Genomic DNA, 18311 nt, shown 5'->3' with positions numbered 1-18311 from the left:
GCATTTGACAGATCTCCCTCTTCTTGTACAAACTGTTTTTGAAGCAGTTGAGCAACGTAAAAGTAACATACATTCATCGTAATGTGACAGCAGTGACTAATGTAGCCTCGAGCTACTAACCTCAAGCAGAGACGAGGTCTGGGCTACTGGAAAACTCACTTCGTCCTAACTCCACACCCTCAGTTTTTTGTCATTGATGGGTACTATCACTGGGATTCAACTGAACTAGATCTAATGAATCTGGTGTTTGGCACATTCACACCAGGGTCAGAAATAACTCTGTAGGATGGACAGAATGGCTGCTGGGGCTCGTCATTTCCTTCATTCTGTGTTTGTCTGTTCAAGCTACACTTTGTATTTATAAAGCTTATGTGACACTAAAAACAAGTGATGGAGGTCCTGATTTGACAGACTAAAACTGGAGACATGCAAAACCATATTAAAACTTCAATTAAACTGACTTGTTCTGTGTTGTCATTATCTACATTTTAACATCAAAGGACTCTATCATCCGTTTAATAAATTATTTCATTCAACCTGGGAAACAATTTGTAGTCTTTAAAACAAGGAACATTACTGTTTTTGTTTTGAAATGGGTAATCCAATAAACAAGATACCAAAGATTAGAAAAAAATCCACCAAACTGTCTATTTACATGTACCCAAGACTATATATAAAGGGAAACCGTCAACGGGTTTAAATGTAGTGTAGGGCACAGTCATATTTACAACTTTTCCATTATATTCAATATAAGCAATCACTTGGTCATACGGATGTTTTGTGTTTGTATAGTATTTATATTTTTAAATATATATCAGACATAAGAACTTTTTGTGCAAGTTTTCCAATTTGTTTTGTTCCATCTGAAATCACATCCTTCCTATAAGTCCTCTATGAAAGATTCTCAGCCAAAAGTAGAACAAAACTAAATCTACCTGCATTAAAAGCTGCTAAACTGGATTAACGGACACGGTCTAAAATGTCCCAAAGGTACAGTGTTATTGTTAAGTCATCTAAACAAAAACAAATATTCTTTAAAACAATAGAATTAATATTTTGGGACTTTGAGTCAAATCAAAGATGCAAAACCGAATCATAAAATGTTTTAACAAACCTTGCAACTTAACATTCACATTACCGGCATTGACACAACTCAACTCACACTCTTTTCATGTGTACAGTCATTAATACTACGTATGCTCATAAACACAATAAAACAATTATTTAAAAGTGCAAATTAGTTTTGGTTAACATATTTGGAAAACAATGGAGTGTTAAAATGGAATGTAATGTTAAAAAAAACAAATAATGAAGACGGTGGGAAAATGTTCTTCAGTCTTTGCCTTTACCCTTTTTTTGTGGTTTGTTGGATTTGTTGAGGATCTTCATTAGGTTTTTAGACATAAAGTATGGCTTCTGTAAAGATCCATCATTGCGCTCCAAGTCCTCCACTGTAAGACAATGAGCCAAATTGAGTGAAGTGATGATATAGATTGTTTCTGTGGGTATTGTTTTATTATTCAATTCAAAATGATTCTAGTTAAGTTGGCTTCAAATGTGATTATCTGAAGATGATTTGAGTATATTGCATGTTCCAAAATGTTTCCTTACAAAAATACAGATTCCTTGTGTCGGTAGTATTTCTGTGTGAATGACGTGAATGGCACAGGTGTTTAAAAACACTCGGTAAACTGTCAAAAATCTACTCACAGAAGCAGAGGAAGAGTGTATCGACACACATGTTGTACACACTGAAGAATCCGTGAGCTATGAGGTAGCTACCAAAGACCACCGTCTACAAAAATTTGGAGAAAAAAAATATAAAGAATTAAAACAAACTAAATATGAAAAACAGAGAGAAACATTTGTAACTTACAATAATTGGTATCCAGTAGTAGTTAAGGGTTTCAGAGCGGAAGGTGTTGCCTGGTAGCAGTATTCGTCCAGAGAAGAAGAAGAAGGACAATACGCCTGGAAGAGACAGAGATTTCATTGTCTTCGATCAATCCTCACACGTTCATGTTCATTTCTTATTGGGCTTTACTGTATTAAGAATACATCTTTATTTATTTACTGAATTTATCTTCTTTTTTTATTAAGGTAAGATACTAAAGATAATCAGAACAAAATATTGTAAATCTGAAAGTCTAGTCCCTGGACGCTGTAAATGGCTGCCTACTGCTCCCTTGAGGGATGGGTTAAATGCAGAGAATGAATCATGTTACATGTATGTGTATGTGACAATAAAGTACCTTTACCGTCAAGTAAAGTGTGACTGATTTTCCTAAAGAGGCCAGTATTTGAAGTGCACGTTGGATGGTGATTGGCTGTGTGCGACACTTTCTGTAACTTTCGAAACTGACTAACAGACGCTTTTAGTTTCTAACATAATCAGACAACACGTTGCATGAACCACTTCTTCTCTAGTATGACCCGGCCCTAATTCGTGGTGTCATCCTTACCTACTCCTGCGACCACCAGCAGCTTCCCAAAGAACAACAATAGGTCTGTCACTTTATCAAGCACCACGACCCTGAGGGGACACAGTCAGAGTCAAGAAACATGACACTACTCATGGAGTTTTTCAAGCACATGCAAATATATTCTGGTTATGAACATGTAAGACAGCATGTAGCCACTAAATCTAATTTAGAATAGGGAAAATGACTTCAGCACAAACCTCACAACATTTCTCATGAGCAGGGAGAAAGCATTTTTAGCAGAGACACAAAAGTTTTTCCCATAAATGGCAATCTGGAGAGAAAAGAAGATCAACTTGTTTTCAGGAAAATAAAATCAAGTCTTTATAAAACAAATACTATTCAATATATTATATGAAACATTTTTGTTGGGCTACTCAGTAGGTTTTGAATGGAGTCAGTAGAAACGCATGTTTTTTTCCTTTTGATAATACGTTGATGCAAGCCCATATTAAAGCCAATTTAAAATGTTGAATGCGAAAAGCACAACACTCAATTCAAAATGTCAAAATCAATACACATCAGTACATCAATACATTTTCTGTAGCTGTTAAAAAAAAGGATACATTTACGCCTATTTGTGGACCATCTTAACTGACAGATTTGGGAGTGATAGTGATAGTGGTAATGTAATCTTGATTTCTTTATAATTTATTTTTATTATTGTGAAATTGCCCACTTGCCCTTTTGGATAATCTGGGCATACTTTGATTATTTAAAATGAGTGCTACACACATATTAATTATTACCACTATAATCATAAGATAAGAGGACTAACACCTGTACAATAATATGCTTTGCTCACCATGATGTAAGCGTTCCTATTGATAAACTTGATGAACTTCTCCAGACACCAGAGGCAGCACTTCAGGCAGCACAATATGAAACGTGCACATGGATTCTGCGCCGCTGGAGACAAGAAGCCAAAACATGTATAGTAGCCCGTCATTTATTGGACACCAAAACAATTCTAACACTGTTTCTTTTCTGCATGTAGACTGCCTGCGCGTCTTTAGTATTCATTCATCCACTGAAACATATGAAAAATAGGACTGGGGATTAAGTTAAGCAAAAATTGTGGCTGGATTCAATCTCAGAAATAACAAATCTTCACAGTCCTGTAAAAACTATGTCTCTAAAATGTCATCTTTTTATGAGCTAAGAAAAACAGCTTTGCTTTCTGACCATATTTTTTTCAGGTAATCCCATGGGTTTGTAAAAGTTTATTTACTTAGGAGACCCATAAATTAACAACTATATTTTTCAAATGAACTAAAGGACAGCATGATGTCCTTTAGTTCATTTGAAAAATATAGTTGTTTTGGACAGTTACAGCATGTGGCTTAAAGGGTTGTATTAGAGTATCAGCAAATAATCACTGAAATATGTCCTGGGATTCCTATTTTATATCCTTAAATAAACTGACTCAACTTTGATCCATTGTCAAGATTAGGATTTAGCAGATAAAACATGTTCAGTATTCTTTTAGGTAACACAGACAGTGAGATGAGGGTGGGTCAGCCTCCTACCTTTTGTTTTGTGGTCAATGTACTCCAGAATGATCCTTACTATCTGCACCAGGGTCAGGATCAAAGCACCAAATGCCAAGGAGCCCACATGGTACCTGAAATGTAAAAGAAGGTACTGTCTCACTGTCTGGCTCAGGTCTGCTTGCCCTAACAGTTATGTTATATGGTCTAATGTGCCCTCTAGAAGCCAGAGAGGGAACTACAGTCCGACACTATGTCCTTCGATGTACTGTACTGTAAACTTTTGGGTGAAGTTCCACTTCTGCATCACCCTCTACAGTTATTGAACCAATTTGAGAGCAGCTGATTAACCTACCTAAGAGAGCGTATAAAGCTACCACACAGGGGAAACATGGGGATGTCAGCTGGTTTGGTGAAGGCCCAGTAGTAGGAGGAAAAGGCACCAGCCAGCGTACACTGCCCCAAGGCAATGACGAAGTTGACACACCAGAGAAAAGCCACTACGTTGTAGATCTGCAGGTTGAAGAGGTTCCTCTGGAAGACACCCTCGTTGTTGTATTTGATGAAGATGCAGCTGGCTGATGGGCAGCCTGGGTAATCTGACGAGTTGAAGTTCTGAGAGGATGAAAAAATGAGAAAAAGAATAATGAACAGTGGGCGCAAGGGTGGGAAGGGTGTGTCAGAGAATCAACAGTATAACTTTATGAAATATTTTGTATTATTAAAATATAGTTGGCTAATTAAACCAAAGATACAAATGTGAGAAGGTTTCACGGTTTTTATCCACCCTGATTTCACATTCTGGCTGCTCACCTGAGGGTCACAGTCCATAGTGCCATTGATCATCTTACAGTCTTTCAAAGTGGAGTTGAGAGCCACCACTCTGTAGATTGGGCCTCCTGAAGTAGCCAAATATCTACAATCATCAGTTTAGGAGAAGAACAGATCCTCTGGACTGTATAAGTGATTGTAGAGGAACAAATAAACACACAACCTCAGAAATGTTTTAACAATAGTCTGTGACTCTATAAGGAACACGGTGTTATTAACAGCATGCATACAACATATACACAGGTGCACACATAAAATGAAAGGATACAAAGCAGTGGTGCCCCAGTAAGCGACACACACCAGTACGAGAACAAAGGTGATCAGAGGGTACAGCAGGGAGGACATCATGTGGCTGATTGCCCTGTAGATCATGAACACACACATTGTGAGGTAATCCCGAGGTCTTATGCACTCTTCACAAAAAGATAACAAATTATAATTAAATATTAATCAATACAACCTTTAAGATTAAGAACATCTCATATTAACAGACATTGGTTAATATTAGGTGCAACTAGGCATGGGCTGGTGTGAGATTCTGACGGTATGATAACCTTCAGCAAAAATGTCACCATTTCACGGTATTGCAATTATATCTTTAAAATGTATTATTTGTTTTTAATGTCTCAGTAAAAATCATTTTTTTCCATTGAACACAATGTATTTTATCTTTTAACACACTGCACACTGGCAGGGAGAGGGATTACACTTCTCTCCTTGACCACTCGTAAAAAAACACGGTATGACAGAAAATGTAATTGGTTTTGAAACCTTGACTTTTTCAAACCGTGTTATAACTTGTAACCTGTAACCAGCCCATGCCTAGGTGTAACATAAAGGGAGTAAACCCTGTGGACAGAATTTTACTGTGTGGCATCAGGACTCACTTGCTGGACTCCTGGATGAGGGCGATGGCTATGAGGATTCTGGTCCGCAGGAAGATGAGGGTCAGGAGAAGGATCGCCTCCACCACAGATATAATAATCACTAAGGGGGGTTCAGAAGACCAATATTCAATATGAACTACAAGTTGCGGCAGTAACAATAACCCTTACATCAGGGGGTTATCTTTTATCAGTCATATTTTACAATGTAATGAATCAAGTGGAGTTGTAAACATGACGCATGGCTCGCGGCTCACAATCGTTTTATTGAATTATTTTTTGGATGTGATTTGGCATTTATAATATCGTTACTTATTTCCATGTTATACCTTTCACTTCCTCTGTATTGGTATTGTATTTGCGTGTGCAAAAATCTGCTGTGTGAAAACATCGCCAATACAGTCTTTTTACAATGGCGCTTTAGTTTGTAGTATACTTCTTTTTCTTTGTTTTGAGCTTTGTTTTGAAATAAACACACATGCCCCCCCCCCAAAAAAAACAAAATAAGCATAAGTCTCATCCCTTCACTGTGAGAAACCTTTTGTGATGTTAATCAGACTCACAGAATGCCAGCCACGTCTCTTGGACTTGCAGATAAACCTTGAAGTTAGTGGTGAAGCCAATGTTAGAGATGGTAGCAGAGGCTTGCTTGTAGTTGGCATACTCCCAGTAGCAGTGCCATATACCTGCAAGAGAAACACTCCAAAAACTGAGAGGCTACTAGGCACATATATTTTTGTCGTAACAAACAAACTGCCCTTGTTGACTTTGTGTTCAGAACCAATACATAAAACTATAACTTTTGAGCTCCACTGTGTTCACAAGCGAGGTTAAGCACAGGGCCAGCAACACTTGTTTTTAGTTGTGTGAGAGTCAGCTGCAAAATGTTGCATTCATGACCCTGACTTATAACAAGGAAAGGTATTTATCCAATCCGCAGCCTTTCTGTTCCCCATGTTCAAGCAAATGAAAAGAATGGAAAAATAGTAGAATTATTCATATTTCTTTAGAAATCTTTATTGGTACTAAAAATTCGACATGGCCTGAAAAAACTGCTCTAGGTGAGTGTTTACCATATGCCCCAGCGCCCAGGACTCCTATGATGAGCACCCACACCATGACTGGAGCAGTGAATCTCAACAGCAACAGGAACAGCATACTGACCACCATGGCTATTAGCAGACCACTGAGAGGGGGGACGAAATAGAGGATGAAAAAAGATACAAATAAAATTAAAAAACAGTTTAGCAAAGGATGAAGAGGTTAAGAGTTAAGCATATTTTTATTAAACTATAAGAAATATAAGACGTACTATATAAAATGTATATCACATGAACATTAGAAATATGTTTCCATAAAATTCTAAATAACTATTAAAGGCTTATTTGATACAACCAGGAGTTCAGCTCTTTATTGCTGAGTAATTTCTATCTGTATTTCTGCCAACAGACGGCAACTCACAGGAGGATCCAGGGCCATGACGACGCAAAATCCTCAAAGATGCGGACACCAATCTCTCTGGCATTGAAGCCATTCACAATATCCCTAATAAAGACAAAAACAAGGATACGCTGCATTGGCGACAGTTCTCCTTTTCAAACAGTACAAGTTAAAAGTAAAGAGTCAGGAAAAACAAATACAGCAAAGAAACAAGGGAAAACTAACACCTGTTCATAAAACAAACAAAGAAAACATTTCTGTAAAGCTCGTTGGAAGTTACTAAAAGTAATGCATTGTTAAAGACAGGCTAAAATCATAAGAGATAACCCCAGACACTTTGTATGGACAGAGAAAGAGAGAATGGACCTTTGCATGTGTTGTAAACAATAATATACAGCAACGCGCTAATTCTGCAAACCCCAAGAGAGCATTTCACACAGCATCTAAGGCAACAAGAGCAACTACAACCAGCTGCTACACTAAAGGTCAACACAAAAACTCACGAAGCCACTGACCCTGTGCTGGTGATGAGCAGAAGACAGAAACTTGGTTATTACAAAGTGTATTTGTCTTCATTTGTGCAGTTATCTGTGATTTAAGAGCTTGCCCTAAAATTAAGTCATTCTGTTTTTAAATCAACACATGATGAGGCCAGAAATCCACTGGATCTTACCCAGTGCCGTTCATGATCATGCCGACTGTGTCATTGACTGAGGAGGGTAAACCAGGAATATTGGAGAATTGAGGAGGGATCCTCCCCAGCGCTGAGATATCGGGCAAACATCTTCCCAGCACTAACGGTAACGAGAAAATAATCAGCTTGAAAGGGATGGAATTACAATTAATTACTTGATTCGTTGATCTGTAATTAACTTTTAATCACAAGCAGCCATCCAATGAATATACATGGAACAAAAACAAAAGATAGCAGTATATGTGTTTAGTAGCAGTTAAATTAGCACTAGTATTTAAACAAGCCAAGGTGTGTAACCCATAAGCAGCCTTTACTACAGTGCTAATGTGTCCGCCGCTTACCAGGGATTGTGGGAATGTGGAAGAAAGGACACAGCTCCTTGTTCACAATTTCTTGAACACTCTAAAAAAAACATGATCGTGTTGTTTAAAAAACGTGAATGGCTCAAATTGTCAGGTTATTTTAGCTGATTATTTCGCAGACCATTTTTTATAAAAAGAAAACGTTTTCAACAAATGTTGCATTTGGGAATGGTTAGTGGACACAAAAGTTTACAAATGGTAATAACTTGGGACTTACCAGTCCAGTATTAGTCAGGTTAATGGATGGTGCACAGAGGCTTTGATTGAAAATGTCTTTTGGCTTTATGTGTGGAAGATATGCGTTTATTCCTACAGCCCAGAACTGAGTGGGACAGCTGGCCACACACACCTACGGGTAGTAAACAAAGACATACGTTTCTGGGACACTGGGAAAGTACATGTAACAGCCCAGTAACATTAGAAACAACAAAATCAAGCAGCCTTCTCTACCTGTGTGGTTGGACACTGAAAACCATTAAGAGCAGTTGCCATAACGTTAACAGATGTGGCACATTTGAGAATGTCAAAGTAGAACAGGTTGGGTCGGCCTCTGAGAGAGAGAAGACAGAAACAAAGAGATGATTTTTAATCAGGAAGATGCATATTCATTATATCATGTAATAATGATATGAAAAGGCTAGAGAGAGAAGTGAATTACATATTTGGTCCAATGCCACAGAACCATCCAGTTGAGTTTCTTGGATAAAGAACATGTCTTGGATCCCCGAAAAGCCAAGCTGATAGAAACAAAATGCACATTAAAACAGAGATAAGAAGAGAAGCCAATGACGTAAAAAAAATTGACAAGTTAGTCATGCTCCATTTCCATTTTATGTTTGACATTGACAAACTCTACTACTGCATGGTTAACCTAACACAAAACTGCACTTTTATTGTTGTTTGTTTGAGAGGGATGTGAAAAAGACACTCTGATTTATTGATTGAGACATGGGTGTAATCAGATTCTCTAAACTGATTAGGACATTTTCAGTACACTGCAAATATTTTTGTATTATATTTAATCAATCACATACTTTATCAACATGTTAACCAAAAATGTGAACAGTCTTTATTCGGTATATCTTTGGATTGGGTCACCCAATGATCATTTTGGTTGACACCTTTAAAATAAAGATTTTTTATTAATCCTTATTAATCCTATTCAGGTCACAGAATTTGGTGTAATACCAGCAATTAAAGAATTATTTCAGTCCAACCATAAGAGGGCACACAGTGAGACAGGATGCACTTTCAAGTTTTGATACACACATCTGTTGCATATCCTATGGAGTTTGGTTTGAATGTGCTTATTGCAAGTCACAGTTGTAGTGTCTGCCAAATGGATGTAATTTAATATAAAGATTTTTTTTTTAAACGTTTCGTTTCGTTTATTTCCCACGTCATCATTGTTTCATTAAACACAATTACAGAAGAAATACAGAAAAAAAAAAACCAAATCCTGTCACAATAGACTCAACATAGACAAAATATTATAAATAGACAGACAATCCCAGCAATTTAAACAATTATCAATTTAGAATAGAATTTAGTGGTGTTTACTCATTCAATAATTTGTTCATTTATTTTAAGTGTATTAACACTGGCCAGTAGATATCTATCTAATGCTTTTGAACCGGCTACCCTGATTGAAATAGCTGATTATTTGGGACACACTCAGCGGGTGACACCCTTTACATATCAGCCCTCACTGTTGACTCTAGATAAGAGAGTTGGAATGAGTTTGATGAGGGCAATAAAGAGTCGTTGTCTCACATGAAAATCAGCCGTTTGTACGTAGTATTATTACTTAACATATCAAATATACCTCTTTTTTTGTTTTAAAGTCATAGTGCATAGTTTCTCCGGCCCCCAGGAGGAATTCTACGTAATGAGAACAACACTGTTTGCTCGTCCACACGATACAAGCCTCGTTCCTCCACCCCTGCTTGATGCAGTTGCTAGCAGGTAAGGAGGAAAGGAGGATTTAAAAAAACATGATGTACTATTCAGAAGAGGTCCAGTAATTATCTTCACTTGAGTTTCTTCACGGCAAAGTCCCCGGACAATGCAATCTTCTGAACATAGACATACTGAGAAATACAGAGAGTTGTGTGGAGCTAATAGTCTTAATTAGCTTTGTAACAACTCATTTGGCAATGGCTTGAATGTAACATTACGCACTAAAGCTTTAATAATTAATCAAAGTATACAAATTACAATACATTTACAATAACAATTTGAAGAGAGGTAGGAGAGAGAAAAAACTAAAGATAAATAAATAAGAATATTCACTGAAATTCAATGATAAACAGCTAAAGCACTGTGGTAGCTCTGGCCCAGCTGTGGCGTTCTTTCTATCTTGCATAGAACAACAATTGTAATATTGTTCCTCTTTAAGTGATTGCAAGCAAACAAAGAGGGGAATTTAACAACAATATAATTGATTTGAGCCAGTAACTCTTACAAGCCTTCAATGGAGGGATCGAGCAAGCCATGGTGAAATGTCGACTATAGACACACAGCAGTCATTGTTTGAGGTCTTAATGGAGCAACCACATTTTGAAACTCTGACCGTTGTGACAGCTTTGCTAGTTTGCTGGTTAGGATCTGGTGAGGTCGTCTTTACACTTCAGTTTTAGTACAAAATAAACAAACAAGATGAAAGGTGTTATTAACTGAGCTTTAGAGGAGCTGGTAGGTGGATTCTGTTGGCTAGCCGTTTCACCCCGGTGCCCAGTTTATTTATTTATTTATTTATCTCAAACAATCAACAATGTTGCAAGTTTTGGTGCTAAGCTTACCAGCTTAGTTTCATATGGAACGCATAGACATTAGAGTAGTAATCAATGCTCTCATCTAACTGTCAGCAAGAAAGCAAATAAATGCATTTCCTAAAATGTTTAATGTTTTTTGGTGTAGTTTAATCCCACCTAAAATTCCGACTGCTATGTAGCCGAGGATGACTGCCATAAACAGGATGCAGCATAATATATCAGTACACCCCCTGATGAAGAAAAGAGAGACAGCAACAGGTTAAAGTGGGCAGGCTGACCTTTGCATTAAAGTTTGCCTTGGGGCTGACAAATGTGATTCAGTCAACAACAGAAACTTAGCAAACACAGAAACAGCTAGACTGAGGATTCGGGAATGAAAAAGTTAGGTAGAGAGAAGCAGCCGGTAGCCAACTGAGACAGATTCACCTTTTCTTAATGGGTCCATTGAATGCTGGGTCAAACTCAGCAGGTTCTCCTGGGAAAAGAAAACAACATTAGCTATACTAGCTTTTAATGCAAATGAATCGCTGACTGGTACACTGTTATCATGTTACATTAATCAGCAACTGTGTTTGGTTTCAGACAGGTAATCAAGGTCACAGTTTATCCCCCACTTCTGTTACGGCCCTTAACCTGCAATTCCACCTCAAGGAGCTGCACTGCTGATTAAATCAGAGAGAGAGTGGTTGTGTCTGTGTGTGTGTGTGTGTGTGTGTGTGTGTGTGTGTGTGTGTGTGTGTGTGTGTGTGTGTTTGTGCAGTAGTTGAAATACTGGAAATAGGGGGAAGTAAATAAAGTGTAAATAAAAAGGCTAATTTTGTTGATTTTGACTCACGCTCATCTAGACACAGTCTTTATGTGTATGTGTTTCAGGGTTAGAAATTGAGAATGCTTGTCCTTTTCTTAGAGTAAATGAATTACAGTGCATGTGAATGAGGAAACACTTTTAGACCCAAGAGAATGAATCATGCATTTTTATAGGTTATCTGCTCACAGGTGCTTTACAATAAAATGACAGAGGTGACAGGTATTACAGGAAAGAAATGCCTTGTTTCCTGAAAACAGAGAGCCTGACCCTGCGAGCAAAAACGAACAATCAAATCTAGTGTGTAGCTCTTCTTACCCAACAAGCTGCTTTCCATGAACTAAAGAATAGTTAACACTAGTCCCTTCATGTGCTGAGAGAGTAAAGAGAAAATAGATCAGAGTTGAGGCACAGCCTTTTCATTAGCTCAGGTTTATTTGAATGGAATTTGATATTCAAAGCTTTCGGAGGAGGAGGATTCACAGAGGTTAAATCATTTTAATTGTTCAAATTGATCTGAAAATGTGTTTGAGGAGATCCCAACTGAAATCATTCCTATATTGAGAGTCATAGGTGAGTCACAATTAGCCTCATTGTCAGGCAGAAAAAACTGCTCAGAGTATTTGATCATCTTTCACAATATTTTGATCAAATCACACAATGTACATTATTAATATAAGTATTTTAGGCATAATGAGAGGTTAAGCAGAAGCAGCTAGCTAGCCAAATCCAGGCCCAGAATTTCGAAAGCGATATCAGGGTGTGTTAAGGGTCAAACGTGAGGATTTCAATAATTATTTCTGTAATTGTGTGGAGGTTTTATCAAAAGAAGTTTTGTTAGATTTGTTATCACAACCCTGTAGCCTAAATCAGAGCTTCAGGATAGACATCTGACCCTTATCCAGTGGGAGACTGAGAGGGGGACAGCCTCCTTGCACCTTTGGTTGTCAGGCAGTGTGCCAGGCGGTGTGCCAGGAGGGTAGTGCAGGCAACAACTGCACGGCCCCACGCAGGTAACAGCATCTCTTTAGAAATAATACCAAACATTGACATAAGATGGTCTGGATGAGTTTTAACAGCTAAAACTGTAGAGAGAGCTTTGCAAATAGCTTTTCAATACCCCTCTAAGTTGGGACGGAGCAAGAACATGTGAGTCAGCGTTGCATCTGCAGACTTTGATCACATATAGGGTTCATTTGTGAGTAAATCTTAGCTTGTTTGGACTTGGAGAGATACCCCCAACGTACCACTTTAAATGGAATCAGAGTCTCAAGCACAGATAGACTAAAGGGTGGAAGAGTCCAGGATTCCTCATCAACTGTTATTTGAAGGTCTTGTTCCCATGTGTTTCATGTTCAACTTTTAGACAAGGAAGAGCAGTCTAAGTATAGATGACAATGCACCCTGATGGCTGGGAAGACATGAAAGCATCAATCATTTTGTTTGAGGGTTTATTGGGAATAACACCCTTAAGATAATGTCTATCGGTTAATGTATAATAATAAAAAAAAAAATAATAATAATAAATTGGGTATTTTACATTTTATTTTGACAACTGTTCCAAAAAGGGAAATTTGTTTTCTATAAAGAGCTCATAGAAGCAATTCAGGCGCCTCCCATGCCACATATTGAGAGGGGTATTGTGCAGAAAGTGGTATGTTATCATGGCCAAGGTGTCAAGTTGAAAAACACAAGAACAAAAAAAGAGGACCTGTTTTTTTTAGTTTTAAAACACTTATAGTGGTAAAAGGTTGTGATGAAGAGCCTGAAACGTGATAAAAAGTATGCAGGTGTTTCTTAGGTTATGAGTAAGATTTTTATCTGACACATTTGAATACTAACATGCTTTCTCAATTTGATTGGTGCCCAGGCACGGACACTTAGCCAGGCAGCTCAAATTATCATTTCTCATAGAAGCTAGAGCTCCAATTTTCTCCACTGGCTGTAATTTGAATAGGTGTGAATAGAGACTGTGTCAACACTGCGCGCACACTCTTGCATCAGGACTTCTGAGTAGGATGCAAATATTCAACCAGGATGCAATAAGTTTGCTTTTTATTTGGCTCAAAGCCTGGCACAGTCCTAGGTTCAGTCTAGTAAACGATGTACCAAGAAACTGAACACCTACCATTCAGAATGGGAAATGTTCACACAAAGGCCAAGAAAATCCTAAAAATGTCCATTAAGCAGTGGTACACTGTAACTAAAATTGCCCGTCTTAGATGAGAAGGGCACACCTCTGAACAAACTCCTCTCAGTAATATCTGTTGTGGTTAACAAACAAAACAAACAATTATGTGAATAACGTCAACTGTGCTGTTTCCTACACCTTAATTCGTGGAATATCAGAAAAAACACTCAGGCTGTTATACTAAATGTTTTCAACAAAAGGAACCGGTCGATCAACTTTTGTCATCACAGCAGCATCAGATTTCAGCTCTGCTAGGATAGTGTTGTGTGTTTGGAGTACAACACGGATAATGGCTCACCGGGACTGTGTGACGCATGCAGTATAAAAAAGGACTTTTCAGTTTTATGCTCTCGTAAAATGCTGGAGGAAAGCTTTAAACCTTTAAACCTGGCTAGCTATAAGAAAATGGGTGTGAGAGTCGTCCCTTGACCTTGTGTCTCTAATCTTACTTATAATAACTTATAATATACTTATAATACTTTGCCCAAGTTGGGTAACATAATGAATCAAAAAGGGAATCAGTCATTTGGGGTAACAAATGAAGACAATTATCAAAGACATTGATCACTTGGCTGAAGGGATGCCTCTCTTTATGTAATGTAAATAAAGATTGTAAAGACTGTTGGTTCTTTGAACAAACCTCACTCTTCTCTATATTTTACTGTAAAAAAGGACCACAACAAGGTTAATTGGTAAACTGTCCCAAGAGCAAAAGAAAGAAAGAATGAAGAAAAGCAAGTCTTCTTTCCAAAGTAGTGTAAATATAAGGGGAAGGGATGCAATGATTTAAATGTGTGATTGATTTCATTGTCTAAACCATGGATCTTCAACAGGTGCTCTGGGGCCCCTAGGGGGTCCTCAGAGTCAGTGCAGGGGGGCCTCCAAATTGTTGTTAGTATTTAAAAGTTAAAAAATAATAATAATAATCTCCCGATACAATAGCTTCACGATACTTGGCACAATGCAATATTATTACGATTTTAAACATATTTTAATATTCTGCAATATATTGTAATTTATAACCTTTTTTCCCAATTTCAAATGATGTCCCCAAAAGGAAACTTTGTCAGCATCTGTTTTATCTGAAAAGACACATTTCTCTGTATGTTCATATCACTTTTATTTTCCTGCTGCAAAATGGGATTGTCAAGCTGACCAACATATACAGTATGTAATAAAAGATCAATACTTTGCGCCTGTGTATCGATTTCTTTCCCCACACCTAATATACAATGTCAAATAATAATATGTCTATTAAACTTCTCCAGAGCCCAAGATGCAAAGAGACAAAACCTACACATCATTGTTTTTTTAGTTTATATGGCAGAGAAAAGAATCAGTTTTCACAATAGCGCAGCAGGAACCAGCAAATGACACATAATTGTGAAGTGCTAACCACTCACCAAAGACGTATGACTTGTTTCCACTCTAATGGAGAGAGATGTCTGTTCATTAATCAAAACTGTCTTCATACCTTGTTACCTCAGCAGATTTAACAAACTTTCTGGTCAATAATTCTCAGAAGCAACCCATTGCAAGACACTTATTTCCCAACACTGAGTGTCTACACGTTTTTAACAGAAAAACAGGTTGCAGTTGAAACGTGTGACTGATCCCAACCATACAAAACCAAGACATATTGTACAACTAGACTACCCTATACTGAGCGGCAATAACAGGAAGTCAACAATTAGGAAGTCTTCATATGTTCAACATTCAAAAGGATATCTACAGTATTCCCTCACAGCTACTACAATAGCAGACAACAAGCACGAAACAGATTCCCAATTAGAAATGATGATGATCGTTGATACATGCTTTTTTTTTCTTCTTTTCTTTTTGTTTGTTCTTGTTTTTATATACTAAATGTTACTATCCTATGTCTTTTTTACTGTAACTCCAAACTGCCTATTGGACTGCAGGTGGAAATTAGCCCTTGTGCTACAATCTGCCACATTTACGTGTACTGTTGTGCTTGTTCATTAATGCGCACTGTCCTAAATTAATAAAATAAATAAATAAACTAAATAAATGATATCTGGGAATCATGACCGGAAATGATGGAGGATACTGCACACATGACAAGTCCAATACATTTAGATTAAATGCAGCTTTATTCAATTATTGAACAAGAAAAGCGTCTCTCTAAACATCAGAATAACTCCACTTTTATACCTTTTTCCCTGTCCTCACAAATGTCAGTTTATGTATTTCTGTGATCCAGTATTACCTTCAAACCACTTCTTTTGTTGTAAGACCCTTCTAATAATAGAACATTCCGATCTATTCACAACTGTGGGATCGGGTTACCTCAAACTAAGCCTTCTGTGGATGATCCTTAGAATAGATGAACTACAGTTGAAAACCTGCATGCTTAAATATTCCACCTATCAATCAGGAATTTACAATATAAAGGCATTTTTGTTAACAGAGGTTCAGTGGTCACCATGATCACTAAACAGCCGGAGCCGACACTTTGTTTATCAACATCTTCTTCTCTGCTGTTTTCATAAGTTATTTGAGGAGACATGAAATGCGATTAGATATTGACCTCCTCAAGGGAGGGTTTGTTTACTTTAGCCTTGCAAAACCTTCCAGACTGTCAATAGATGTGTGACTCCATCATTTGGCCTACATCAAATACCACAAAGAGTAAACAGGATGCAGAGAAACAGAGATCTGCTGTACACGTGATGACAGACAGCTGGTAATCAAGCAGTCACAGGCAGATATCGATTGTTTCAGCAGATAGTCCAAAAAATTTCCTCTGGGTCTTTTAAGACACTAGTTGTCGCTAAGTCTGTCTATATATGAGAATACCAGCCATTCAAAGACTCTGCAACGGCTGCATGAACAATATTAGAGCTGAAACAATTCGCCAGATAATGTGTCTGCAACTATTGTAATAATAAAAAAAAAAGCAAAATAAATGAGGATTCCCTTCTCATTTTATACTATTGTAAATTTGTCAGAGAAAAATCCTATTACAAAATGTCATCTTATGATGACATTTTCTTACATGTTATAGACCAAACAATAAATAGAGAACGTAATTGTAGGATAAAGCAATTTAAGTAGAGAAAGTAATTGTAGGATGAATCGATAAAAGCTGAAACTATAAATGGATTATGATATGTATTATAATGACAGAAAATGAATCAGCAGCTACTTTTATTATCAACTAATAAGATAAGTTTGAAGACTTGCAAAGGTTTAATTATTCAATATTTTATAAGATTTTGTGTTTAAAGAAACAATAATAATTTAATAATCCATTATAAAAGATTTATTTAATTTACATCGCCAACTTAAAGCTTGCTGTCTATTTTAAGCATTTCTGTATCTGTAGCTAGGTTAATTATCTAGGATGTTTTGGCTCAACTTTAAATATACTATAGGTTAACATACTGGTAACGTTAATTTAACAAGTTGTTAGTAAACCATGATTAACGTTTATCCACGTCCATGTGAGTGTACCGTTCCCTCAGGTATAAACCTTGCTGGCATTCAGGTAAACACTCACAAACATCACGCCTACAGTTGGCTTTAGAGAAATATTTCAGTTTCTCTCTTTAGTTGGCTCTGTTTTACTATAAGGAACAAATCTGGTGTAAACAATATCGATTTATGCTGATAATTAGGCTACCTAGAACATGTTAAATGACTTGAACAGCAGTGAAACAGTAGACCTGCGATATCCATGCCAGAATAAATAACGTAAAACATCGTGAAAATCTTGCAACACAAAATGTGTTGAGAACTCAGAACGAGACAACAACAGGCCAACATTAGTTAGTAAGCTAAGCTTTACGGATAGATGGTAACAGTGAACCCTCTGAGGTAGCTGGAGCGTTAACGGGCGATGTCAACTCACCATATTCCGAGTCCGGATTTGTCTCCTGTTTTTTACCCATTCTCCACCTGGACCTCCACCTGTATCTTAATTAACTTCTAAAACACAACTTTCGTTGCTTAAAGTAATGTTAGGCCTAATCGTAGAACTGTTTTACAAACAGCTAAAATCGCATTTAAAACGAGCAACACCGTGTCAGAGCGCCATGGTAACTAAGTTAAGAAATCTTTTTCTTCCTGGCAGTTGTAACTAGGCAGTGACGACATGGGTGCACCTGCTGAGGGATGCGCACCTTCGCGTGCTATCAAAGATTGTGTATAACAATGAGGGTTCACTCTGACCTGATTAAACCACTCTCACAATGAGTGAGAATGGGAAGGCTAACAGTAGTTGCTATCATAACTGTACGTATTTATATCTATGAGTGGCTATAAGTAGGCTACGCGTTTGTTTTTGTACTGTACCTGAGTATTTCCATTTTTTGTACTAAGATCCTCTGATCCACTA

The 18311-nt window shown here is 37.4% G+C and overlaps 1 protein-coding gene across 1 annotated transcript; it reads right to left on the bottom strand.

Moving 5' to 3' along the window:
* Window positions 1-834: 834 nt before the first annotated feature.
* Window positions 835-18092, bottom strand: slc44a4 (solute carrier family 44 member 4). The gene is made up of 22 exons (XM_034891269.1): window positions 17826-18092; window positions 11382-11430; window positions 11112-11185; window positions 8840-8918; window positions 8632-8731; window positions 8399-8530; window positions 8161-8221; window positions 7799-7919; window positions 7147-7230; window positions 6759-6871; window positions 6249-6371; window positions 5689-5788; window positions 5070-5162; window positions 4784-4886; window positions 4326-4585; window positions 4010-4104; window positions 3286-3389; window positions 2681-2754; window positions 2463-2533; window positions 1877-1971; window positions 1711-1795; window positions 835-1451 (listed from the first exon to the last, which is right to left on the bottom strand). The coding sequence occupies exons 1-22, from the start codon at window positions 17863-17865 to the stop codon at window positions 1333-1335; spliced, it is 2175 nt and encodes a 724-aa protein (XP_034747160.1). The 5' UTR covers window positions 17866-18092; the 3' UTR covers window positions 835-1332.
* Window positions 18093-18311: the final 219 nt, after the last annotated feature.

The sequence above is a fragment of the Etheostoma cragini genome, chromosome 14, assembly GCF_013103735.1.
Source record: "Etheostoma cragini isolate CJK2018 chromosome 14, CSU_Ecrag_1.0, whole genome shotgun sequence".
NCBI lineage: Eukaryota > Metazoa > Chordata > Actinopteri > Perciformes > Percidae > Etheostoma > Etheostoma cragini.
The sequence above is the reverse complement of the archived record's forward strand: the minus strand, read 5'-3'. Positions and strand labels throughout refer to the sequence as shown.

Coding starts and splice junctions, on each gene's coding strand:
- slc44a4 (XM_034891269.1), bottom strand. CDS start 17,865: ATGGGTAAAAAACAGGAGACAAATCCGGACTCGGAATATG. Junction 11,431..17,825: donor AAATCCGGACTCGGAATATG/GTGAGTTGACAT, acceptor TTCTTTTCCCAG/GAGAACCTGCTGAGTTTGAC. Junction 7,231..7,798: donor ATGATCATGAACGGCACTGG/GTAAGATCCAGT, acceptor TGTCTTTATTAG/GGATATTGTGAATGGCTTCA.